We start from the raw sequence: 26608 nt of genomic DNA on the forward strand, positions 1-26608 counted from the left end.
AATGGATAAAAGAATGCTAGGATAACTGGCAGGAAGTTCTACCATACTGGTTGGCAGTTATGAAGTAAGCAGTGTTGTTTCCTGTGACTTTCTAGAAGAGACATTGTCCACTGACTCATCTAGCATTGGCTATTTATAGATTCAGACAGGACTGAGATGCCAGCCCTCGACACGACAACTTTGGGAGTTTATTTTCTACACTAATGCCTTGGTTCTTTAGAATTTAGTTTGATTGTTGTCTGAATAAAAAAATGGGTCACCTGAACCTGATTTACAAGTACTTCTACTCCCAGAGATATCCCAGCACAAACTGGAATTATGAGACATATCATTACCAAGCTCTACATTTTAAATTTTAGGTTAGTGCTCATCTGCCTCAGAGGTGGTCAGTGCTGTGCTCAGTGGCTGGTGTTGCTTTGTTTGGTCTGTGGTATCACTATGCTACCTAAGATGCCTTTGACATCTTGAGGTCAATGATTCTCCTGCCTCAGCCTCCTGACTGCTGTTACTGAAGGCAGGCACCACTGTGCTGATTACCCTGCTCTATTTGTACGTTACTAGAACCTCTCAGCTAATTCCTAGATCCATCCTTTTTATTTTTAAATTGGCTGTGACTTACAAGCTCCTTTTCCTGACACTCACAATTTATCTAGCTAAGTCACCATGAATCTAACCATCATCTTTCCATAATGCCTTTGGGGTGACTCTATCAAATGGTTAAGAATTGTTGATATATCTTCTTCAGAGAAAATTTAGTTTCCTAAAACATGAAGGAAATCACTTGATACCCACAGGGAGAATTCTTTCCAGAGTCCACAGGGAGCAGCTGTAGGGTCTGTAGTTTTTACAGCCAGGTATACACTGGTCAGTTTGTTATAGTTTCTCACACAGCCTTGACACACAGGGAGAACTCTTTCTAGAGTCCACAGAGAGCAGCTGTAGGGTCTGTAGTTTTTACAGCCAGGTATACACTGGTCAGTTTGTTATAGTTTCTCACACAGCCTTGACACACTCTGCACAGCTACACAGGCTATCAGGCATCCATATAAAATGAGAAATTTTCAGAAAAACAGAGAGCACAAACTTCCCTTATGCTTATGCAAATCAACCTCCCAACTCTCGGGCTGGATTTACTGCTTATTCATTATCCTATTCAACAAATAATTACCAAGTGTCAATAGGTGAAAAGCAAGCCCAGGTGGTTTCTCTTTTATCTCCATGGTGAGTACATGTTCTCACTTAATCCCCAAAGCAACATGAGAAAACTCTGTTGTGAGTGAAATAATGGATAGATCAATGGCAAATCCTGCTACTTCCTCTAAGTCTGACTATGACACACAGGTGTTAGACAGCAGGTGTTCTAGTTTCTTTTCTGTGGCTGTGCTAAAATATCTTTACAAAACACAGTTTAGGGGAGAACATATTTACTCTGCCTGTAATTCCAGGCTACAGTCCATTATTCTGAGGAAGTCATGTCAGGAACTTGAAGCACCTAGTCAGATCACATCCACAGCCAAGAACAATGAATGTACGCATGCTCTGCTCTTAGTTCAGATAGATTCCTCTATTCTTATGAAATCCAAGGACCAAACCAATGGAATGGTGCCGCCCACAGTGGACTGGGTCTTCCCACATTAAAGCTATAAAGACAATCCACTACAGACAGTCTCATAGACCAACCTGATCTAGAGTCCCTCACTAAGACTTTGTTCCCAGCTAACTGTAGGTTCAAACAAGCTGAAAATTAACATATATTATATAGTCATTATAGTCTATTATTGTTCTTCATGGGTCTCTTAACGGTCTGTCATGACTATCATTTTGACATTAACCTGGACACATCTAGGAAGAAGGAATCTTAACTGAGAATATGCTTCTGTAAGATTTGTGTCTATAGGGTATTGTCATGATTAATGAGTGATGCAGGAGAGACAACCATATTGTGGGCTGGTGGTCCTGGGTTCTATAAGAAGGTTGAGCAATCGATGAGGAGCAAGCCAGCAAACAGGGCTCCTCATGGCCTCTGCTTCAGTTCTTGCTTCCAGAGTTCTTGTCCTGAGTTTCTGCCCTGACTTCCCTTGACAGTGGACTGCAACTGAGGGGCAAAGTTTGTGAAAGAGGTGAAAGGTCTTTACCACAACAATAGAAAAGCGAATTAAGACCAGGCCACCTTTAGCCAGGATTCCTTATTGCAGGATGGCTCATGAAGTGAAAATTCCTTGGTGAAGCCATAAACTTTGACAATCTGCTCATCTGCCCTTGCCACTTAAATACGCATGTCAGAAATTTGTGAGGGCCAACATAAGAGCTGTACGGTCCCTGGCACATGTGTTTCCTCTATAAATAAACCATCAGGATTTATAAACAGGGACTGCAGATCCTTAAACACTGCTCTAGAAAAGCCTTGAGTTAGAACAAGCAAAACAGAAAAATTCATGAGCAGGCAACAGCTGTTAAATGTAATTACAATATCAGATCTTGATTGAAAAAAACTGCAAAAGAAATGGAGCTTCTCACAAATTCATGCTCCCCAATGACAAACACGGATGGTGGTCGGGTCCAGGAAACAAAATGGAGACACACGATTTCTCCCTGTGGCCTGCCAACAACTTTTGAGCCATAAATTATAAATTATGTTCCAACAGATAAAGCAGGGAGGAAATTAATTTCTGAGATGAGATCTACTTTGTAATTCAAAGAGCTTTCCTATTTTAAATTAGGGGTGGGGCTAACTCCTGATACTGTTTTGCTAACGCTGTCTCCTTCTATGAACTGCAGCCTCTCCTCATTCCATAGAGGAGTACTAAGACATTTATGCCAGAATGCAGAGAATAGGTGAGGAAATCAACCACTGAGAAGACATTTCAGGGAGAATTTCCGGCGAGGATGGGAGTGCTCTACATACATACGGTCCAACGCAGTGTGCACACGGTTTGCACTCCTTGGTATGTTTATCGTAGAGCACAGGAAGCTAACTTTAGCTTTATGGAATTGCGTGCGTGTGTGTGTGTGTGTGTGTGTGTGTGTGTGTGTGTGTGTGTACCAGAGAATGCAGGTGGCATTCCTTATGCGGCCATCCATCTTTTGGAGAAAATGTCTCTCTTTACTGGCCCACACATTGCTGAATTCTCAGGGATTTACCCTGTTAGAATCACAAATGTGTGCCACCCATTTTATTTTTAGGGATTCTCTGAGGATAGCTCCCCATGCTTGCAAACAAATAATTCACACTCTGACTATCTCCCCAGTGTTTAGTGTAAAAATTTCAAGCAGGAATTTAAATAGCCCACCATAGACCACAAATGGTGGTTCTGCTGCTGGCCAGTGCAGTCTCAAAGATCAATAGGTTCCTGGTCTATCAAACCAAACGACTTGTGAGTTGCCTTTGACAAACTGTTCAGCCCCCTGTGAATCGCCACTACTGTCTCTGACAGCATAGGCCAGAAAAGTTCTGAGTAGAGCTCATGGGATCCAGTCTAAATAAATGTGTAAGTTAAGAACAGGAGGGTGGGAATGAGTAAAGGCTAACCCTCTAGCCTCCTGTGCCAATCATGTGCCTCCCACCACAGGGCATTTCTCTCATGCTCCCCCATGGTTGGTTTCAAAATGAAACAGTTCTGTGCAAATTGGGAAGGTACCTAAGGGCAGAGGGGCAGAGAGAGTTCTCTCAGCCAAAGATCCTGGAGAGTCCCTAAGACATCATATCCCAACTCTATGTCACAGTTGCACGTAGGTTACTGAAGAATACAGTCTGTGTCATATATGTGTGTTGTGTGTATGTGTGTGTGCTCAAGTGTGTGTCTGTATACACTTGGATATAGAGGGCAGAGGCCAGCTTTAGGTGTTGTTCCTTAGGAACTTGTTTTAAGAGACAGGGTCTCTTGCTTTTATCTGGAATCCGTCATTTGCCTAGATTGTCCACCACACCTAGGTTTTTAATCATTGGTTCTAGGGTCATGCTTAGCGGACTGCAACTGTGGCATCTCTCCAGCCCAGAGGACGGACACATCTCATCTTTCCTTTCCCTGTGTACTCTTCTTTGGAGTTTTTCTCTATGACGATATAATTTTCCAAAGTAGACAACTTGAGAGACAGTCACTTTTAAGGGCACTACCTGAGACAGCAAGGCACTGGGTTTTGGTGTAATCTGCCTTACACCTGGGGAGGCTGGCAAGCTTTGAATGCAAGCGGCTTCCTGTCAAGAGCTTTTTAGGAGCAAGAGCTGTTTTCCCACATACACACATACCTGGAGGAGGACATCAGAAGCCGGTCTGACTCGCTGTTGGAACAGGATGCTGAGTGCTCGGTTCTGTTGCTCCAAGTCAAACACTCTTGTTTTCAACTTTACACACTCCTCCCTTAGATCCTACAAAAAGACACATGAAGAGAGAAAAGAAAGTCTGACCGAAAGATGCCTTTGCATATTATAGCTGAATTTGCATGATACTTCAGACATATTAGGAAAAAAAAACCATCATTCTATTCTTCAGAGCCTCCAGAAAAATAAGTCACGAACAACATTTTCTTCCATGGACCATTGTCTGATGGAATTGTTATGTTCAGGGAAGACCAATCGTACAAAAATAAATAAATAAACACCTTCAAATCAGAAATGCATTAATGCGGTCTGCTAGTTTTGAAGGCGGTAAATCTTAGTGATATAAAGTCAATTTACGTTTCTACCTACATATTATGCTTTTTCGATGTCTTCATAAAAGCAATCATAAAGAACGAAGCACAAGGACAACAGTATTTTTACAACGACGAGGGAACCAATGAACTAAAGGAGCTAGCACTTCAGATGGAGCCGTCGGTGTCATTTAGGGAAATGAGTTGAGATTCTCAGCATCGTGAGTCACGTAGCCACTGATGCATTTAGTGGAAAAGAGTAACTCTGAATGAAGGGGTGGTGTGTGTGTGTGTGTGTGTGTGTGTGTCTGTGTCTGTGTCTGTGTGTGTGTCTGTGTGTGTGCAGGTTTGCCAGTGGCTTGGACCTTGCTTAATAGGATAGGCAGGCAGCACATCAGCAGTGCTGGGATTACAAGTGTGCACTGCCCTGCCTGCCTTTTGGGTATGCGCTCTGGGGCTAAGTTCCTTATGCTTGCAAGGCAAGCGTTTTGCTGACTGAACTCTCTGTGTAGTCACAGGTGAAGGCATTTCAACTACCACTGTATCTTGCCCATCCTTCAAACAGGTTGGCCGGGGCACTTGGGAGGGAACACAGTTGTCCCTTCAGTGCCACTATTGGGAGCGACTGTTTTCAATAGTTCAAGTCCTTCCAAGACCTTTTCCCTAGCTCACAGCTAGGGGAGCTGTTGAATAGGGCCTTTGGGGACTTCACCATGGGGCTGCCTCCCTCCCAGGCTGTGATATCAGTTCTTGTGTGAGTTCAATGGTAATACCCTCTCTGTTAAGGTTTAAACTTAAAGCTCAGATTCAAGGCTCTTCAAACTCTGGTCTCTTCCTACATTTCAAGGTCCATCTGCTGCTGCCTTTCAGAGCAGTTTTCCAATGTGCTGTAGGAACGTCTGACAGCAGCTTAAATGTCCATTTTTGGGACCTTACCTGGCACTCAGGGTGACTGTTCCCTTGCCTAGACCCCATCAAGCCGTCACTGCCTCTGCTGCAACTCTAAGGAGAAAGCACTCTGTGTTCCCCTCATCTTCTTGCTGTAGACCTGCCTTGTCAGCTAACTGACACATCCATAAGGAGAAAAGTCACAACACTAGCACGGTCCTTTCTCCACTCACTCTTATTCTCTCTTGCCTACAGTATGAGCTTAGTAGATATTCCTGTTTATTTGTTGTTTGTTATAAATGTTGGAGGAGGGGGTTGGGAATTTAGCTCAGTGGTAGAGCGCTTGCCTAGCAAGTGCAAGGCCCTGGGTTCGGTCCCCAGCTCCGAAAAAAAAGAAAAAAGAAAAAAAAATGTTGGAGGAGATGAAGTTGTCAAATAACCTGGTAACCTGCATAATACAGAGACCTCAGTCAGTCAGGTGGGGTACCTGTCCTCTGACATGGCTAGTGATGGGCTCACATAGGCCCCGAGAGGAAGGAAGAGTACCAGTCGGCAGCACTGTTTTCCAGAACTCAGGGGTGACCCACCTTTATTAAGGGACTCACAGTATTAAAAGTGTGTGTATGGTGTGAAGTGTGTGCATGTATATGATATGAGGTGTGTGTGTGTGTGTGTGTATGTGTGTGTGCACGCACGTGTGAGTGTGCACATGTTGTGTGTGTGCTCATGTGTGCTTGTTGTCATACACATATATCTATGGAGGTCAGAGGACAACCTCTCTTCTCTTTCTACATTTTTTAAGACAGGGTTTCATTGCCTGATGCTGACCTTGACTGGTACTGGAGCTTCCGGGAATTCTCTTCTCTCTGCCTCCAATCTCCTCAAAGGAACCCTTGTATTATACATGCATAGATTACTATACCCAGCCTTAAAAGGATCCTGGACATATGGACACAAGTGCACCTTTTGAGAAGTAAGGATTCTACCTACTGAGTCATCTCTCCAGGCATATCAAACCTTCTGACATTGTGATATGAGTTTGTCAGTGTTCACAATCTCTTGGGACATAGGCAGCTCGCACCACTTGGGCATACCAGGCATACATAATAGCTATTAGAAGGCTGCTCCATTTCAACCTAGGTCTACATTAGCCTTGGCCTCTAGAGACACAGGGCCGCTGAGGCTGAGTGTGCATTGGCGCCATCATTCTCTGAAGCATGGGTACTGTTTATGGGGGCAAAGAAATCTTCCTGAGCCTTGCTCCCTATACACTACACGTTCTTTCCATCTTTTCTGGTAAAGTGTGTGAAGCCCACACATACAATGCTTCTAGCTGATCCGTGTCCCTGAATTGGTGGTTGGAATGAAGACCCCAGGAACACTGTGCTGAGGGCAGAAGTGTGTATTCTGTGCATGGACACTCTACCATTTTTTTTTTAAAGGCATTCAACCTTTGCTTATCACGTATGCTAATTTCTGTTACCAGCATGCACATAACACTCTCTGCTCTCAACGCTAATTGTTTTCACTACTACTAATTAAGTAATTAATAAAACCTGACTGTGGGGCAGATAAATATTAATAGTGCCCATCGGCCGGGAAAACACAAGCATTCTGGCTAGAAGGAGGCAACAGGGAATGCTCACAGAGAGGTGTCAGTTTGTAAGGAGAAAGGGGAGCAGCAGGCTCCCCTTACACGGTGTTGTAATTGCCTAGCAGAACAGGTGCAAAGCTAGGCCATTCTTCTGGTGGGTAAAATAAAGAAATGAAGATATCTTCTGCTGAGGCTTTATTTTCACTGGTTTTTGGATGGGTGTGTGTACAGTGTATGGGTATAAGTCAGAGGAGTCATTTCTCTCTTTCCACCTAGTAATTGAACTTGGGCCATCAGGCTTGGCGCCAAGTTGCCTTTTCCTACTGGGCCATCTCTCCAGCCTCTACAGAGAGTTTTTATACAAACACCTGAATTTCAATGGTCACTTCTATCAATTAAGAAACAGTGAAGGTTAATCAGTGGGGACACAGGCAGGAAGCCTGGGGACAATTTGATAGTCCCGCCCAGCACATGGTGGGAGAGAAATGGCTCTGGGCTGTTTACATGCCGAACTCTTCTTGTTGGTATTACTGGGGGTTGGTCTGAGCAATTCTTGCTAAGACTAATATTGGTTTAGGATTGCCCTTGAAAGAAAGCCATGTGAGAGAGGCGTTTGTGTGTCATAAGAGATGACACATCTTAAAACTGGATCATTTATGACTATAGAAATGGCTCAACAGTTAAGAGTATGTGCTCTTCCAGAGGACCAAGTTCAGTTCCCAGCACACATGATGGTCAGCTCACAATTCGCTGTAATTCTAGTTCCAAGATATTCAATACCTTCTGGACTCAGGCACTGCACTGACACTGACACACACACACACACACACACACACACACACACACACACCCTATGATGTTACAGGTGAATAATGGTAGTTGTTTTTACATTTTTGTTTTATTTTTAAATTATTCATGGTGTGTGTGTGTGTGCGTGCACACACGCACGCGCATGTATGGGCATATGTGAGGGCATCTGGGAAAGAAAGAGAAAAAAATGACAGACAGAAATGACAATTTCTGTCATATAACCTGTGCCAACTACATCTCTCTTTGGGATTACTTTCCTCCTTTGCATGTGGGTTGCATTTATTTTCCCCCAAAACTATTATGTTTTTGAGATAGTCTCCTGCAGCCCAAGCCCCTATGTATTCAAAAATGACCTTGAATTTGAGATCTTCTTGCCCCCTCTTTTGTCTGTTGGGATCACAAATCTGTGTCACCGAGTCAAGCCTGTGCAGTACTGAGAATGGAAAACAGTTTATACAGATAAAACCTTTACCCACCAAGCTGCATCCTCAGCTCTCGTCTGTTCATAATTGAAGGCAAATCTCTGTCTTTGAAAAGCAATTCTAGGGTCCTCTAGGAAACAGGAGGTGCATATTTAGCAGAATGTGACCCTGCGGTCTCTCTAGAAACCCCTGCATGGCTTCCCGTTTGATGAAATCTTTAGGGCATGCTGTCCCATGGTAGCTCTTCTCTATGCACCTTCCTTGCTGCAGAAGATGGATATGTTTACCAGCCATTACTTGGATTTGTGTGGCTACTATTTGGTGGCTGACCTAAGGACCCTGCTTTCTTCTGCACTGCACCAGACCCCTGAGGCACCATCAAAGAGACAAGAAGTGTTTTAAGAGCTGCGAATGGGGCTGCAGCTGTGGAATAGAGTGAGCTCAGAGCTTTCAACAAGTAGAAAGCAACCAAGAAATCAAAGGTTTCACAAGACGAGGGTACCTTAGGCACCCTGTGGCAGAAATCTGGGTTTATTCACTGGCATATTATTTTCACCTTCTTCCACAGTTAAAAAAACAAAACAAAACAAAACAAAACAAAACAAAACAAAACAAAACAAAACAAAACAAAAAACCAACCAGTTGTTTTCTGGATATCTACCTACAGTGGAGACTCACTTACCAGATATCTTAGGTGTGGCCTTGTGATTAAAATCTTTTCAAGGAGAGAGACTCTTGATCTATGGAAGCTTCTAGATGTCATCTTACTAGACAGCTGGGGGCTAGTGAGATGGCTCAGTCGATAATTGTTAAGCCAGTGCTCATGTGGCAGAAGGAAAGATCTGTAGACAGAGATCCTCTGATGTACATATTCATGCACACACACCCATGCATTTAGACAGAGAGTAGGTAAATAATGTATGTAAAGGTCTTGTTCGTTTGTTGTAAAGACAGCTGGAATGCTATCCTCTACACTTGGTTTTCTTTTTATGCTGATGACTGGAATGCAGGCACAATGACTGGAGCAGAAGCAGCTATTTTGGATCATTAGTCAGAACTGGGAATTGTGGCTTAATCACACTGGAAATTATGAGAGAAGTCAGAGACATCATGGACTCAGAACAATAATATTAGCCCTACACTGACTACCTAGTGATTTATTTATGGGAAAGCGATAGTGTTTTATCTTATGTCAGCCATCACTGTTTTATAAATCTGTTTCTTACGACAGAACCCAATTCTAAATAACATAGTTGGATGCCTTTATTTACATGATGTTGATATCAAATGTGAAATAGTTAATGAATACTTGCTAAAGGAAAATTACAGAAGTCTAGCAAAAATACCATCGTAGTTTATGTGCAGTATAAATTTAAATAATATTTAAAAATATCTGTGAGATGGGGTAGATGCCTGATAAATTTCTTTTCTATTAAGACACAGTAGCACAAATTACTTGGTTCTTCATAGTTACACCCTTCAGGGCATGGTGCAGAATGGGGGAATTCTTTTAGAAAAGTTTATACTTTGAAGAGTTTGCTAAAATAAATAAAATCTGAGGGAACTAGATTTTAGACCCAGTGAGAAGTGGCTAGGTTAAGAATTACAGAATAAAATGTACCAAATCTGTCAAATTTGGACAAGCATGCACTTACTCTGGCTGTGACTCCCATGGTTAATATAGACTGTCTACTTGACAGGATCTAGGATCATCTATGAAATAAGCTTTTCAAAATGTCTGTGAGAGGATTTTTAGACTGAGAATACTGAGGTGGGAAAACCCTCTCTACATACAGGATAACCTTCCACAGGCTGGGGTCCTGGGCTTTATGTGAAGGAGAAAGCAAGCCCAGGGCCAGCACTCATCTCTCCAGTCCTCAGCTGTAGATACAAGATGACCAGTTGCTCCAATCCCAGCCATGGATACAATGTGCCCATAGCCTCCCTCAGTAGTGATTTCTGCATCTTCATGAACTGAATACTTGAACTGGTAGCTAAAATAAACCACTTTTTCTTCAAGTTTCTTTGGTCAGATATTCTGTCACAACAATGAGGAACATAACTAATAAGTAGCTTTGACTTTGAGGTCCTGTTGGGTGGAGCCTAAAGGTACAGACTCCAGGGGGATGATAAGAGTTTGTATGTTTATTTGTATGGATTCCAAAATAATGCCCAGGTAACTCTCCCTACCTTCCTATCTCAGATTTCCCCCATGATCTTGATGGAGAGAAAAGGGTGTTATCTACATGCCCACTCCACAGAAAAACATTCCATGTAGGGAATTAGAACACTTTTGTAATCTCAAAGACCCCTTGTTGAGTCTAAGGCCCCTTTTCAATGCTGTCCTAAAAAGACCTTCTTGTCCTGGGAACTACCCGCCAACTTCTTTAGTTTGCTTCTCAACATAAACCCAAGAGTCTGCTATTCCTTTTGGAAACTGGAAATCTTTCATTTTTAAAAGGTTTCTGTGCTGGTCAGTTTAATTGTCAACTTGACCCAACCTACAGTCACCCGGGAAGAGATTCTTCAGGCGCATATTTGTGGGGTGCTATCTTAATTTCTAAGTGACATATTCCAGCCTACTGTGGGCGGTGCCATTCCCTGGACAGGGATCCCAAAGTATCAGGGAGGACAAAAGTAGCTGAAGGCACAGAAGCAAGGAGCCATGTCTTTATTTCCTCTGCTCTTGACTATGGGTATAAGAATGTCAGTTCTTGCCTTGACTTCTCCACAGTCAGCTGTAATCAGGAATTTAAGTCAAATAAATACTTTCTGTGACTATGTGTTACAATAACAGGAGTGAAACTAGTATAGCTTCTTTTCACCTTCTCAAGAGTTCTAATTGTATGAATAAATTGGCTATGTGTTGCTTTTATGCCTCTCTCTCTCATCTCTCTCTCTCTCTCTCTCTCTCTCTCTCTCTCTCTCTCTCTCTCTCTCTCTCAGCTCTAGCCTAAGTAAACAAACATGGGCTTGGCAGTGTAATGTGTACTCCATTCACATTAGCACATCAAGTAGTAGGCAGGAGGTAAACCTACCTTTTGAGTGAGTAGAGCTCGAACAACTTGGTTGGCTACCTGTAAAAAAGGAAGGAAGTTGTTGGTTATAACAGACAATGAATGCATACTCATTTAACAAGTCCTCCACAGATTCTAGCCCATAATGAGCCCCTCATAGTCCTCTTCCCTTTACCCTTAAAAGATTTTTCTCTGCATAACAAGTACATCCTTCTGGGTAATATTTTACTATATCTAATGGTGACCTTGTGGTTAATTACAACGATACAGCTGGGAAGAAAATTCACACCTTGACTTTCACATTTCCATATTTGAGGAAATAATCTCCTCATATGTACTCCACAAAGCTACAGAAACAAGCAGTAAGAGACCCCATCCTAATGATCTGTGCACATTTTCCCTGCATCACTGGTAACTATCTTTGTTGACACTCCTTCCATTCCTTACCTGTCTTGCTGTGTCTACAATGACTGGGACCCGAAAAAGATACACAGATGAGAATGGGGCAGCCCATTTCCTGTGTGGCCCATGTTGCTCCTCTGTCTTCCCCTGTACCCCAGTCTAGTGTTTGCCACTCGTAATAGATCCTGGTAGTTGTTAAGTTATTCCACAGTAGAAAATCCCCATCTTTGATCTTGGGGCCTAGACACATCCCAGCTCTTCTTTCTTCCCAAATGACAGTTCCAACTAGTAAGATATAAGCAGACTATTTATCTTGGGTCTAGCAGAGACTGTAAGAAGAAAGGAACCAGATTACCACTCTTTCTGTTTGTGTGGCCTAAAAGTGATCACGGATAGAGTCCAGCTTCATAGCTCACAGTGATATCCTTTAAAGGACCAAAAGTCAAGTAGCCTGAACATATACCATGAAAAGATTATGAAATCAGTCTTCATATCAATCAAATGAATAAAGAAAATGTAGTATATCTACACAATGGGATATTATTCGTCCATAAAAAATGAAATCTTGTTGGTAGTAAAAAGAATGAATAGATTGTTAAACAAAATAATCCAGATTCCAAAAAGATAAAATAACATGTTTTCTCTCATGTGTGCAATCAATATTTTTAATAAAGACATGAAATTGGATGGAGGGCTATTTGGGAAGAGAAAGAGGATTGATAGAATGGAGGAAAAAGGACAAGACAGAATAAGAGGGAGATGCACATCATCAAAATGTTTGTTCTGTATATGGAAGAAATGTTATAACAAAACCTACTACCTTGTATTAGTCACATATCTTAATTTAAAAAAAATGATTTTTGGAACAACAGCAGCTATCTTGACAACAAGCATCATGAAGCATGTTTAGGTAGGAAAACAGAGAATGTCGTGTGCTAGTCTTGTCACGGTTTCCACTGTCTGCTGCTCTACTTCCGTTGAACAGACACCAGAGTGACTATTATTCTGAGTTTCTTGCAAGATATAGCAAACATAATTCTCAGCATTATGCTGTATAGGAGGCAAGGCTGATATCAGCCTATCTAGAACTCCCTGTGTAGCTAAAAATGACCTTGAACTTCTGACCTGGGATTACAGGCATGGACCACCACACCAAGTATAGGTCAGGTTGGGATGGATCCCAGGGCTTTATACATGCTAGGCAGGCACTGTATCAGGGGAGTCCTAGCCTGAGCCATCACTAATGTCTTAACAGAATTTTAATTTTCTTCAAGAAACTTGGGACCTCAGAGAAAGCTAGATTCCTCTTCAACCGAAGACAAGAATCATAATTAAGCTAAGCCAACATTGGCATTCCAGTCTATTTCTGTGCTTACTAGAGGGAAAAGCATGTAATGTTAATCAAGTTAAAACCACATTGAAACCTAAGAGTGTGTCTCTGAGTTTTCAAAGATCTGACAAGCCCTCCACATAGTTCTTCAGTGTTTTTCAATGTATGTATTAAGATCATATTTTTTATTGAAGATTTAAAAACACAATTATGGATGTCTATTGCTAACCTTCAGTATTACCTTGAAGTTATGTACCATATGGATTGTCTTGTAAAATTAAGTATGATTAACTAAAGTAGGCAGACAAGGTGTAGTGGTCTATGCTCAGAGACCGAACACTGAGGTGGTTGAGGCAAGATCTCAAGTTCAAGCCCAACCTGGGCTACACAGGGGAATCTTTTCTTCCAAATCAATGTTAAGATTTAGAATTTAATAAGTTATATATGCTGTATATACAATTTAATTTGTATGATACTTGTGTGTGTGTGTGTGTGTGTGTGTGTGTGTGTGTGTGTAAACTACATATTACAAAACATTGCCTGTCTAACTGAAACTAACAAACATTAAAAACAAAGTTAAGGACCTAGAGCAGTGATTTTCAACCTGTAGGTCATGACTCCTTTGGGAGTCCAATGATTCTTTTACAGGGGTCACCTAAGGCCATCAGAAAACATAATATTTATATTATAATTCATAATATAAACAAATTACAGTTATGAAGTAGCAATGAAAATAATTTTATGGTTGGGGTCACGACAACAGGAACTATATTAAAAGTTCACAGCATTAGGGAAGTTGAGATCCACTGTAGGATCCTCAACTTATATCCTCACATATTTCAGATATTTCCGTGGTTAAGAGGGTTTCCTGCACAGGCATGTGTACTCAAGTTTAAATTCCCAACACCCACAGAGGAAATAGGATATGCATGTAACACCTGTAACCCCAGCTCCACGGTGTGTGGAGATGAGAAAACTGATGGTGCTTGCTGGCCTCTAGCCTAGCCATGAAAAAGCGAGCTCCTGGTTCAGGGAGAGCCCATATCTCAAAGGAGTAGGTGGAACATGATGGAGAAGATATGATATCCAACATCTTCTTCTGTTCTTCTGTGTTGTGCACTCATTGTGCACACACACACACACACACACACACACACTCATACAGAAACACATTCACAAATGAAAGAATAAATGAAAACACGTGAAATAGTTAGATACTATAGAATATAAAGTACACTTGTTTGCATTCATTTCTCCTTCAGCCATTCAATACAAAATTTCTAAACATCTACCTATGACACTGGACAACAGGGGCATGGCCATCTATAGCAAGGATATAGCAGGCTGGTGGCTACAATCACACCATGAAACATATGTTATCACTATGGTGATTCTCAGATTCAGCCAGAGATCTAGGGGAATTTTTTTTTTCATCTACTTTTGCACTGGGTAACACATTTATTTTGGACGATACTCAGCTCTGTGTGCCTGACTCTCATCATGGGATATTCTGTGTGTGAATGTTTTCATAGGGCTTAATTGTCTCTAGATTCAATATTGACAAAACAACACATCCTTCATGACAGTTGGCTACCAGCAAGTCTCAGAGAAAATTAAAACATAAGCTAGTACTGAGTGTTGGGTAGGAGGCATTTATGCCACAAGAAGTAAACAGTTAGAATCAAGACTATCCATAATTTATTAGTTAAAGTGTATGCACAAAGGGTATTTTGCCTAGGAAAACCTTTCCAAATTTACCTTATTGACATGAAATAAACATGGGAAGTTTCTCATTAAAACCAAATAGTCTTGTCTTTTTATACATTTCTAATATGGGTCACTGGGTGTGGTTGGGTGACTGGGTATACACCATGCCTTGGAGGCAAGAGCCTGACCTCAGGTGGTTTCCCCAATCACTGTCTCTCTTAGTTTTTGAGTCAGAGTCTCTCACAAAGGCTGGGGAGCTTTGTTTGTACTTGATGCTCTGGCCAGGGATCTAGCAGCCTCCACCCCTGGCCCTGTGGTAAAGCACACAGAAAATGCACCTAGTGTTTTATGTGAGCTCTGGGGATCAAACTGAGTTATGCTTGCATAGCAAAACACTTTACAGACGGAGACCTCTTTCCCCAGCCCCCAAATCTTGGGAGTTTTTAAACATTCATTCCAATTTATAAGTAGCTGAGAGTTTAAAGTCAAACAATACATCACCTCTTTACTGTTACCGTGTGAAGGAAAATAGAAGACTTGAGCTGTCTATGTAGGCAGAATTGGAGAACAATATACAGAAGTTAATTCAAACCATAAATAATTTACTTAAAAAAACTCAAGACTTGGATTTGATTTACATGCTCATAAAACTGCCGAATATCAATATTTTCTTTTCTTCCTCCAAACTGGTTGCTCTCTTAAGCCATTCAGTGTTAACAGTGGTCACATAAAATGGCTGTATGTATGATTTAATGGGGGACATAGAGTAATATCCTACCCTTAACAGCCCACGGGAGGAGATATGCTGTATCTGTGCAATCCAGCTCCTTGCCTGGTGGGCTTACTGACTCTGTATTGGACACCGTTCCCTCTGGCATGCTCTTTGGACAACTGTTTGCTTTACCTGAAAATTGAACAATATTTCTGTAGCTGCTGACACAGAGGTGGAATCACCGGAAGGACCCAGGGGTTCTCTGTGGAAGGGAGTTACAAACGCTTCCTCTCTACAGTCAATAATGATGGATTCTTAGGCTTCTTGCTGTGTTCATGCCTACCCTTCCCAGGTGCACTGACAGAGCCAGTGCTGGGATGTGGCACCTTCAGTCCCTAATAGGCTCACGTGACGATGCCTGGGACATGCCTCTACCTATAAGGCTCTTGGAATCTGCCCTCAGCTCTTCGGTAGCAGATAATCACATACTGCCATGCCCAGCTAATGAGAACAAATCACTACCAGGGGTACCTGCCAGCTTCTCTCAGAAGAAAGGCAGAACAGCAGCTGGCCTGGGCCAGAGGGACCTGAGGTACACAGAATAGAGCTGACAGTGCTTCTGCTGTTAGCTTGTGGGACATCTTTGCCCAGGTTTTCTGTGGAGACTTCCCAGCTCTGGGCCTAGGAGACAATGCAGAGTGCTTCTTTCCTCTTCAGTGAGAATTCTGTCAGAAAACTGATATTTTCACCCCGGAAGGCCTTAGCGCTCCCTTGCACTAAACACCAAGTAAACTGCACGGCTTGCTGCTGTCTCCACCGCCTCAGCATGGGGACTGATAGGCTCACTAGCACATCTGGATGTTTTTGTTTGTTTTTATGCTAGGGGTCCTTTTCCTTCTAGACACTTGGCTTCCAGAGACAGAGGGAGAAGGTAAGATTGCTGACCTTTCTGTGGTTTGAGTCTAAAAGAGTCCTCTCCTGAGCTGTGTGAGAGACCAAGCTGGAGAATTTTCAGCCGGTTTTTACCTAGTTGACCACAAGGATCCCTTGGGGTGGAGGGCTTAAAGTCCCTTGTCCTTAGAGGGGAGGTGAAAAGTCACCGAACCTAGACAGCAGTCCCCTATTGCCTATTGCCAGCCTCCCTGGCTCTGATGGGAGACTTACTTCAACACAGTCATTACAATCTATTTGAAAACAAGTGTGATTTTGAAAATGTGCTCCAGAGGGGTTTCCTGTCCTCTAGAGCATTGGTTACTATAAAGAGGCAGCTTAGGGCAAGGAGGAGAATATTTGCAGATAGTCACTAGAAAGACTTGAATTCAGAGGCTGTGGAGATGGCTCAGCCCATAAAGTGCCTGTCTTGTCAGGATGAAGACCTGAGTTCCAACCTCAAATTCTACTTTTTAAAAGCCAGGCGTGGGGCTAGAGATAGGACAGGGAAGTTCAAGTAAGCGAAAAGCAGTATGCAAATGTAAGGACTAAGTATGGCTACCCAGAAGTCCATGCAAATGACGGGTGGGCATGGTGGTCCACTGGTAATTCCAGAGTCACTAGTTGGAGAGAAGGGATACCCACAGCAAGCTGGCTAGGGAGACTAGGCATGTTGGAGACCTGGGGTTTTGACTGAAAGACTCTAATTCATTGATTAAGGAGGATGAACACCTGAGAATGATTCCAACATCAACCTTGGGCTCATGCATGTATTCATACACACATGTGCTATACCTATGAAAATCTCTCATATACGTCTACATATATATATATATATCACAGAGAAACACACTAAAATTGGAGAGAAGAAGCCAAGTGGGCTGGCACATGGAAGCAGTAGGGCTTTAGAGATGGGCTTATCCCCAAGGTGATCAGGCGAGCCAGCTTAGCTTACTTGGGGAGTTCTAGGCAGTGAAAGATCCTATCTCAAAAAACAATGTGGGAATCACCTGAGGAATGACATGTGAGGTTGTCCTTTGGTTTCTATATGCATGTGCGCGTGCATGCCTACTCGCACAGGTGTGCGCGCGCGCACGCACACACACACACTCACACACACACACACACACACACACCTGTACACAAATACACACACACACTTAGGTCTACAGACAGTATGCTGCTGTCACAGACTAATAAGACAGTAGCTTTCTTTATTCATAAAACATGGGAACCAGTTGACGTTGTGAGAAAAGTGTGAGGTGACTGTGTAGTCAGAGAAGCCACTGAGGCAGGGCCAAATGTAGAGGAGTCATTCCATCAATGGCAAATGGCAGCCAGGAAGGGAGGCTCAGGGGGCAGGTCCCTTGTGTCATGTCAGAGTGAAGAAAATGGATTTTATCTGTAAAAGCGAAAGGTGTGTGTGTGTGTGTGTGTGTGTGTGTGTGTGTGTGTGTGTGTGCGCGCGCGCGCGTGACATGAATGCCTAAGTCAGTCACAAAGCATACCCTTCCCTCTGTTTCTGATGGTTGAATTTTGAGGCAGGGTCTCATGTACCCAAGCTGACCTCATATTCTCTATGTAGGCAAAGACGACCTTGATTCTGGGGTGACAAGACTACAGGTGTGCACCAAGATGATGTGCTGTGGATAGAACTTCGTGCATGCTGGGAAAGTACTCTACCCAATGCGATTCAGCCTTAGTTGATGTTCATTTATTTTGTGTAAGAGTATTTTCAGGTAAAAACAGGAGAGTTCCACACTTGCTATACTACAAGACAGAGCAGCTGTGACAATGTTTGAACCCTGAGTCTTCCCTAGTCAGGGTCCATATGGCCTCTTCAAATTCAATTTGGTCTTTAAGTATGTCTATTTATTTCCTTCTGAGTATTTATTCTTTGGATTGTGTTTAGGGTTGGTGCATAATAAATGCCTGTTTACCTCCTCTGACGAGATAACGGAAGGCATTAGTCTAAATGCATATGTGGGATTGCAAGAAAACAATTTGGAAATTAATTTCCTGCTGCTCCCTCTACATCTATTCATTTAGTCATTTAACAAACATGCACTAAACACTTCATGTGGGCTGAGAATTATACTGAGCCTCGGAGCAATAATAGCAAACAGAATGGAGCTACTGACCAGAGGAGACAGGAATGTGCTCAATTGAGCACCAAAGGCTGGGAAGCAGGGTGCGATCTGCTCGCATCACTGCGACTATGACCTTAAAGATGATGTACACTTCTGATATGAGATGTGCCTGAAGGTGGGGTCCAACTCAGGCATACAGCACCCACCCACCCACCCACCCACCCACAGAGAGAGAGAGAGAGAGAGAGAGAGAGAGAGAGAGAGAGCACAAGTATGGTCATAATAATTCTGAGTTCGTGGCTTTCATTAACACAGAAATAATGCTAAACTTTCCGTGTGAGCATATCACTGTATGCAGGCTTGTTTCCCGTGTGTCATCCACTCATGCACACTTTGTAAAAGCATTACTTGGCCATGGCACTGAGAAGCCCTCCCTACAGCAGTTCTTAACCTTTGACGAATATTTAACTCTCAGAGCATTTTAAAAACAGGAGTGCCCAGGCTCTGTGCCAGAGTAGAGTCCAACCAGCTCTGGAATGGGGCATCATACAGTTAAGAGCATATTTGAAGATCCCTATGTAGGGGGTAGGCAGATGACTCTCTGAGTAAGCGCTTGCCACGCAAGCATGAAGACCTAGGTATAAGTCCCAGCACCCACCTAAGAAGGAGAGTGTGATAGTACACGTATGTAATCTCCATCCTGAGGAGGTGGGGCTTGCTAACCTGTGGAACATAATCTGTGAGTTCCAGATTCAGAGAAAGGCTCAGTCTAAAAAAACCCTCTGGCCTTCATATCTCTCTCTCTCTCTCTCTCTCTCTCTCTCTCTCTCTCTCTCTCTTTTTCACACACACACACACACACACACACACACACACACACACAATTTCTCTTTACTGCTGCTCTGCCTCACTCCCCCTATCCACTGCTGACTACCATCCATCCCTGAAGCTCTCATTGCACCCACAGCTCTAACCCTGACTCCATGACCCTCTCACCTCCTCGCTTCTGTTAGTCTAACAGTTCTATGGGATCGCAGAGCCCATGTGAGGGAGGTGACACTCAGGTTTGTTAGACGCCTCCGAATCCATCTGAAGGCGATGCAGCAGCTCGAGGGATGCTATCACGGCTATTTTATACACAAACTGTACCTCTGTGTGTGGAACAGCGGGTCTGGAAGGAATTGTGGCTAAGGCAATACTGTGAACACATAGTAGTTCACCACTTGATGGTAGTCTTCCTGCCAAATATTTAGACTAAGAGAATACAGAATCAGTCTTGAAAACTCACGAACTCCCATAAAGCAATGAGGGTAGTCCTTGGTGTGATCTTTTTACTCTAAGGTGAAGAAGCAAGAGAAGCGAAGTGTGTGTGTGTGTGTGTGTGTGTGTGTGTGTGTGTGTGTGTGCATACATACATACATACATACATAGTGCTATAGGTATTTATCTGTGCACATGGGAGGCATATATGTGTGTGTGGTGTATGTATCCATCTATGTGTGTGTGTGTGTGTAGGCAATGCACGCGTGTGTGTAAGGACTGCCCAAGCCAGCCTTACACTATGTATCTTTTTCTACATGGGTGTGTGCCCATCTGTGCACAATATTTGCCTATTTCTAATAAAGATGTTCTTTTGTAAAAGCATAGACAGAAGTTTAGATTCCCCAGTGTTTGCTCGAACCTCAAGGTACTCCCTATTTCCCAGCAAACAGGCAGGAGGGAAGAAGGGACTGAAGGTGCTTTCCATTCATGCCTTACCTTTGAGTGTGTTGTACGCAGCTTACTAGCTAGGAAATAGCTTACATGAGGCCTTACCTTGCTAGTTGGACTAATTGGTATAAAAAGCCTTGGAAAGATTTTCCACTTTGCATTATTACTACATGGAACTACCCCTCCGAGAGCATCTTCTTTCACGGCTTGGAAACAGACAGTCTACCCTGTGCAATTAGTTACAGAACAACAGGCGTGTGTAATCGGAGGCCGGTATTCACCAATACAAAACGTTTGTGTTGCACAGAGGTGGCCCTTTGTTGTAAATCACCTTGCTGGCAACTGTTAATTCCTGCAATTAGGAACAGAGGGACTCTCTCTTCAAAACCCTGCTGTCAGTGGAGCCACGGGAAATGATTTCAAAGGAGAAAATTTCAGTTGGTCTGAGGTGCTCTGGTGAAACCCACACAGCAGAGGTGTGCGGAACACAGGGTGGGGGGCAGGTGGCTCTTTTTTGTGTGCATGTGTGCACTTGGGTCTGTATGAGCTTGTATGTTTGTGAGCATGCTTAGGCCAGATGCAGACATGAGGTGTTTTCCTCAGTCAGTGCTCCAAGTTAATTTGAGTGGGGGTTTCTCACTGAACCTGGGGAGCTCTTCCAGTCAGCTGAACAGGCTGGCTAGTGAGCCTCAGGGCTCCTCCCATCTCTGCCTCAGTACCACTGGGATGAGAGATGTGTACCACTATACCTAGCTTTTTCCAAGGGTTCTAGGGTCTGAACTTAATTGCTTACACTTGTACCATACAGACTATGCCATCTCCATGGCCCAGTCTCTGGCTTCCACTGAGAAACGCTCTGAGCTTTGTGCTGTATGAAGCGTGGCCCCAGGGAGAACCGTGGTCAGTACAAAGCTCTGTGATTTGAGCCCATGAATTTGACTTCGGAATACAGGTCATGTCTCCCTGGAAATTTCCGTGCAAGAGGTGAAAGTGCAACTTGGCTCATCAATACTTTTAACCCAGGAGGATTACTGGTTCCTTTAAATAGCCTTGAATCTATTTGGCCTTGCTTGTCTTAGGCTTTGACTGGACCAAGGGCCCAGGGAACAGGGCTGGGGAAAGCTGAACTGGCTTTATCAGACCCAAGTGTGTGCTAGCTTTTATGTCAATAACTTTCCTAATTGCTTTACCTTTGGGTTCTCTCTCTCTCTCTCTCTCTCTCTCTCTCTCTCTCTCTCTCTCTCTGTTTCCATGTCTGTGGGTGCAAACAGAGGTCAGAGGTTAACCTCAGGTGACAATCCTGAAGTACTATCTGTGTTAATTTTTCATGAGCTGGGACAACATGTCTGCCACCATGCTGGTATATTACATGGGCTCCAAGACCCAATCCCAGGTCCTTCTACATATTCTGTCTGATGAGCTATCTTTTGAGGTCCATTCTGGAGTTCTGAATCCTGACAGGGCAGAGGGTCATAAACTTATTTGATTGAGTCAGCAATATGCATGGCTAGAAAAACTAAACAACAGAAAGGCTGGATAGTAGGCAATTTTACAAGGACATCTGGAGAGTAATCTAACAGCATGTAAGTATGGAGTGCCAGGGCCGGAGTGGTCAGTGTCATAAGACCAAGACTGAAGTAGCAGTGTATACAGACAACAATGAGAGAGCCTGCTAATGCCCACATGCTGGATTCATGCTGAGAGACACCAGGACTCTGTGGATTAGGGATGTGGCCTGAGAGTCTATGTCCATCCCAAGTTCTCAGAGGTGACTGATGTAGGGCTAGACAACATATCCTTAACAACCACTGGGCTGGGTCTGAAGCTATGGATCAGTTGGCACAGGTGCCATTCCCCAACATTACATAATCCAGAATTGTGGCGCATGTCTGTAATCCCAGCACTTGGGAGATAGAACACAAAGATCAGGAGTTCAGGGTCATTTGTGGCTATATAGCGAGTTCTACATAAATGTGTGCAAAACCACTGGTGTGGGAAAACCCTAGCCTAGAAGAAGCACTGATGTAGGGTATCCTAGCCTAGGGGAACAGCTAGTGTGGGATATCACAATCTAGGGTAAGTGCTTGTGTGGCACCATCCCAGGCTATGTGAAGAACTGGTTCAGGATATCTCAGCCTAGGGGAAACACTGGTATGGGATAACCCAGTCTAGGAGAAGTACTGATGTGAGACTATCCTGGTCTAAGAAAAGTGCTTGTGTAGGATAACCCAGCCTAATGGAAACACTGGTGTTAGAAAACCAAAATAGCTAAAACACTCATCCTCAGAAGGTAGGGATTATATCTGCCTAAGTCAAAAAAGAGTATGGCTATACCTGGGATTCTGATCTGTATACTCTGTGGTCCAACCCATCAACTTCTAGGACAGCATCAAAGGTGAGAGAATGGAAGGGATGGAGAGGGTAAGAATAGCAAAGTGCTCACCAGAAAACAGTTATCTAGCTGTGAGCAAGAATAAAAAACCTGAAGGTATGTTAGTCATCCCACAAGTAAAATAATAGGATAAGACAGCATACAATCTTTTAAAAATCTTTTCAGCTACACTCTAATAGAATCTCATAGAATCTGGGAGAGATTTAACACCCTAGGCTGATGTCTGAAGAAGCCATTCATTTAAATAATGGCTCCCATCATGGTGGAGTCCCTGAGGAGACTCCATGTGGCCAATGGTCCATTGTGACAAGAAGCAGCAGTGTGACTGGCTCCTATGCCTAACAGTGTAAGGAGATGATGAGGAGGTTGAGCACCCTAAGCAGGCTTCAGTTCCAGCCTTACCCCTATCCCCACCCAGACACTATCTAAACACCCACCATTTTTGTCCTAACCTCACCATCATTATCAGATAATATTTACTGAGTTTACTCATGTGTGGGGCTCCATCTTTTACTGCACTCAAATTTTCTTCCCGACTTCCCTTTTTCTTTTTGGCTTGTGCTCAGTGGGCTGATTTCCCCCTTTGGCTGCCAACTGTGAACACTGTCCCCACCCACTCGATCAGCAATTCACTTCTCCGAGAACGCATCTAATTGTACACGTAGTGTGCCCACGTGGCTCTTTCCTGTTCAGGGCCAAGGAGCATGCTTCTTGGAGAGAAGGAATTGATCAAACAGTGAATCATACCCTAGGAATGTGCAAGGGTGGAAGGTAAGTACCCAAAGGGACCGAAGAATATTATGGAGGAAGGGCAGGGAAGGGAAAGAGAGAGAGAGGATGGAGAGAGAGAGGAGAGAGGAGAGAGGAGAGAGGAGAGAGGAGAGAGGAGAGAGGAGAGAGGAGGAGAGAGGAGAGAGGAGAGAGGAGAGGGAGAGAGAGAGAGAGGGAGAGGGAGAGGAGATATGAAAGAGAGAAAGAGAAAAGAGGGGAAGAACAGAGGAGAGGAAGAGAGAAGGAAGGGGAAGTGAGAGAAGAAATATACATAGAGAGGCATTCATACAGGAGAGAGAGATGAAGGCCAGAGAGAGGGATGATGGGAAGGAGGGGAAGGAGAGGCAGAGACAGGAAAAAGAGGAGAAAGAGAGAGAGGAGAGAAAGGAGAAAGAAAGGGGAGAGAGAGCAGAGAGGAAAGGGAGGGAGGGGAGAGAGGTGAGATAAAAGAGATATGAAGAGGGTGCATTTATGGGGGAAAGGAGGCTAAGAAACTATTATTTCTCAGGGGACACCTGTTTACAACTTCCCTTTGTTGGAGGAAAACATTATCATTCTGTGGAACATGGGAGGCACTTGCCCTTATACCTATCAAGATCCTTACCCAGTCCAGCCTCTCCTCCGCCCTCTTCCCCAGCCTTACCTCATCAAGACATCTCTCATACTGTTCTCTCTGATTCTCGTTTTCCAGAGCCAGGGCTGAATTCTCCGCCTGCAGTAAGAGACAGAAATAACACCCATAAATCAATGAAACGTTGTGTTATGTGACAACTCATTCAATATGGTTGCTAAATATACCTCCCCAGGACCCTAGGTAATCTCTTAGAAGTACCTTTGACAGGTTTGCTCTAACTGCTATTATAAGAATCAGAGGGATGACTCCTGTCTTACAGGCTCGCTCACAAGCATACGTTATCATTCTAAGAAATCGGAACTTGGTATTCCGAACGAGTCGAAAATCAAATCATGCTCTATGCATGGCTGTTCCCCAGAAGGATGCTAGTATTTATCTTATGCTATGAAAATGTAAGAAATGCTTACATCTACTACATTAAGACTTGGCATGGTCTCGAAGCCTAATACTTGTCGTGGCTACAAAAATGAATCTCAGGCAAAGTTTTCAACTTGAAAGACAAAGTCTAGGTGCTATTCTTGGTGCCAGCCAGTGACTCTGGACTATACACTCTGAATGATCCTATGGCTCTCTCTCTACCCTGCTTCCTCTAATTATAGCCCTCATGCTCCTCAAAGGAGTGGCCATGGGAGTGTTGATATGCTATCAGTCTCTTTCACTGCTGTAATAAAAACAAGTTGACAAACGTGTGTGTGTGTGTGTGTGTGTGTGTGTGTGTGTGTGTGTGTGTGTGTGCGCGCGCGTGTTTCTTGCTCATAGTTCAGGTAAAGTTTATTGTGGTGGGGATGTTAAGGTAGCAAGGTAGCACCATGACTGGCTTTTTACATGAGTGGGTTATGGGGATTGAACTCGGGTCCTTATGTTTGCACAAAAGACCACTATCCTGACTGAGCTGTCTCCTCAGCCCTGGAAGGAGCACTCTTAATCAGTTTGCTGAGTGCAGGAGGCTTTGAGAAGGTATACAGGTTAGTGTGTTCCCTTTATAGCCTCTGCACATATGCACGCACACACACACACACACACACACACACACACACACACACACACACACACACACAACTTTCAAAAACCATGTAGACTTCCACACACCTTCCCTCACATCACAGTAGTAGACATTTAGCTGCATCTGCTCAAACACTATTCTTCCTTCCCATTTCTTTCCTGCATGATCGAGGCAGGTTTCAGACAAGACACCATTTGTCCCTTGTGTGGGTTAGGATGCTCTTGAGGATGGCTATGGATTTCCTAAAATACATTTGTACGCTATGGTACTATGGTCCACACTTCTCATTTCAGTTTCAGCCTTGGACTGGTGATGCCCTCTAGAATGAGTTTTTCTAGTTCATAATTCGTTTTAATACCCTCTACCCTTTGATAGAAATATCTCCTGTCTGTGTGCTGGGGACTTCCTCCCTTCCCCCTCCCTTCTTCCCCTTTCCTTTCTCCTCCATTTGATTCCTTTCCCTATATTCTGTTCCTCTTCTCAGTGTTCCTCCTCACCTACCCTCTTAGCCCCTTCCTTTCTCTTCACCATTTGCACTTCCCATCTCTAGCATCCAATTCTTACAGTGAGAACTGGGCTCCTACAGCAGTTATTTCCTGCCTCGTTCCACCCCCCACAGTGCCCAGAAAACTGTTACACTAGGAAAATCCATGCTAGGGAGAGGTGACAATATGTTCTCTTTCAGAGTAAAGGTATTAATCAAAATTCTCTGTTCAGAGGTGACCAGGTCAGTACTCTGCTCTCCCATCCAGGGGCTGCTAGGCAACTCATTTGTTTCTGACAGTGTTCAAATTTAATTTTCCCTCTTTTTGATTTCATTTTATTGTCCTGAATATGTTAACTATTAGCATGATTACAGAAGTCAAAGCTACACTGAGAGGCATGCAGTGCGACTCTGCTTCAGCACTCCCTTTCTGTCCAACTCTATGGTAGGCTTCTTAGCTGTTTGCTCTCTCCAGGTTTTCTTTCCTCCAAAGCCTCTTTAAAGCAGCACCTTTTGCTCCCTCGCCTCATTGCACATTTAGGCACGACTGTCCCATTTCCACATCAGTCTCACCAGTTTATCAGATGCAATCACTCAGCTTACCCGCACACAGGATCCTTGGATTGACTGCCTGCTTGGCTGCGTGTCTGCCTGTGCACCTTCACATGTGTGCCTTTGAACAAGAGCTTGTGTGCCTTCACATGTGTGCCTGTGTATCTGGAGGCTGGAAGTTGATGTCAAGCTGTCTGCTCACTTATTCTCCACTTTACTATTTTGAGATAGGGTCTCTCAGTGAGTCTGTAGCTCATTAATTCATCCAGGCTAGCTTGTCACCAAGCCACAGGATGCTTCAGTTCCTCCTCCCCAGTGCTGGGGTTATAGGTTACCTGCAGCCGTGTCAGAAGTTTCTTTGTGGGAGCTGAGAATCCAAATCAAGCCCTATGAGTGCATGCTGGGTATTTTACTGACTGGGCTATTTCCCTTCCCTTCGAGGACTCTTACACCTCACTGTGCTCTTATTTTGGTCCTTTTTATTGGATGATGATTGGTGGGGGATGGTCCTACATTCACTCTTATTTCCAG

At 43.6% G+C, this 26608-nt stretch overlaps 1 protein-coding gene across 6 annotated transcripts in view; it reads right to left on the minus strand.

The window, feature by feature from the left end:
* Positions 1 to 26608, minus strand: part of Nckap5 (NCK-associated protein 5) — a 901285-nt gene that overhangs the window by 196652 nt on the left and 678025 nt on the right. For all 6 annotated transcript variants that reach the window (XM_087581938.1, XM_087581942.1, XM_087581939.1 and 3 more), the window contains 3 exons: positions 24048 to 24116; positions 11382 to 11420; positions 4247 to 4366 (listed from right to left, as the gene is read on the minus strand). In XM_087581938.1, coding sequence (XP_087438064.1) covers positions 4247 to 4366; positions 11382 to 11420; positions 24048 to 24116 — 228 coding nt within the window. The remainder of the gene's footprint in view (positions 1 to 4246; positions 4367 to 11381; positions 11421 to 24047; positions 24117 to 26608) is intronic.

The sequence above is a fragment of the Rattus norvegicus genome, chromosome 13 (genome assembly GCF_021556685.1).
Source record: "Rattus norvegicus strain SHRSP/BbbUtx chromosome 13, alternate assembly SHRSP_T2T, whole genome shotgun sequence".
In the NCBI taxonomy this organism is placed as follows: Eukaryota; Metazoa; Chordata; class Mammalia; order Rodentia; family Muridae; genus Rattus; species Rattus norvegicus.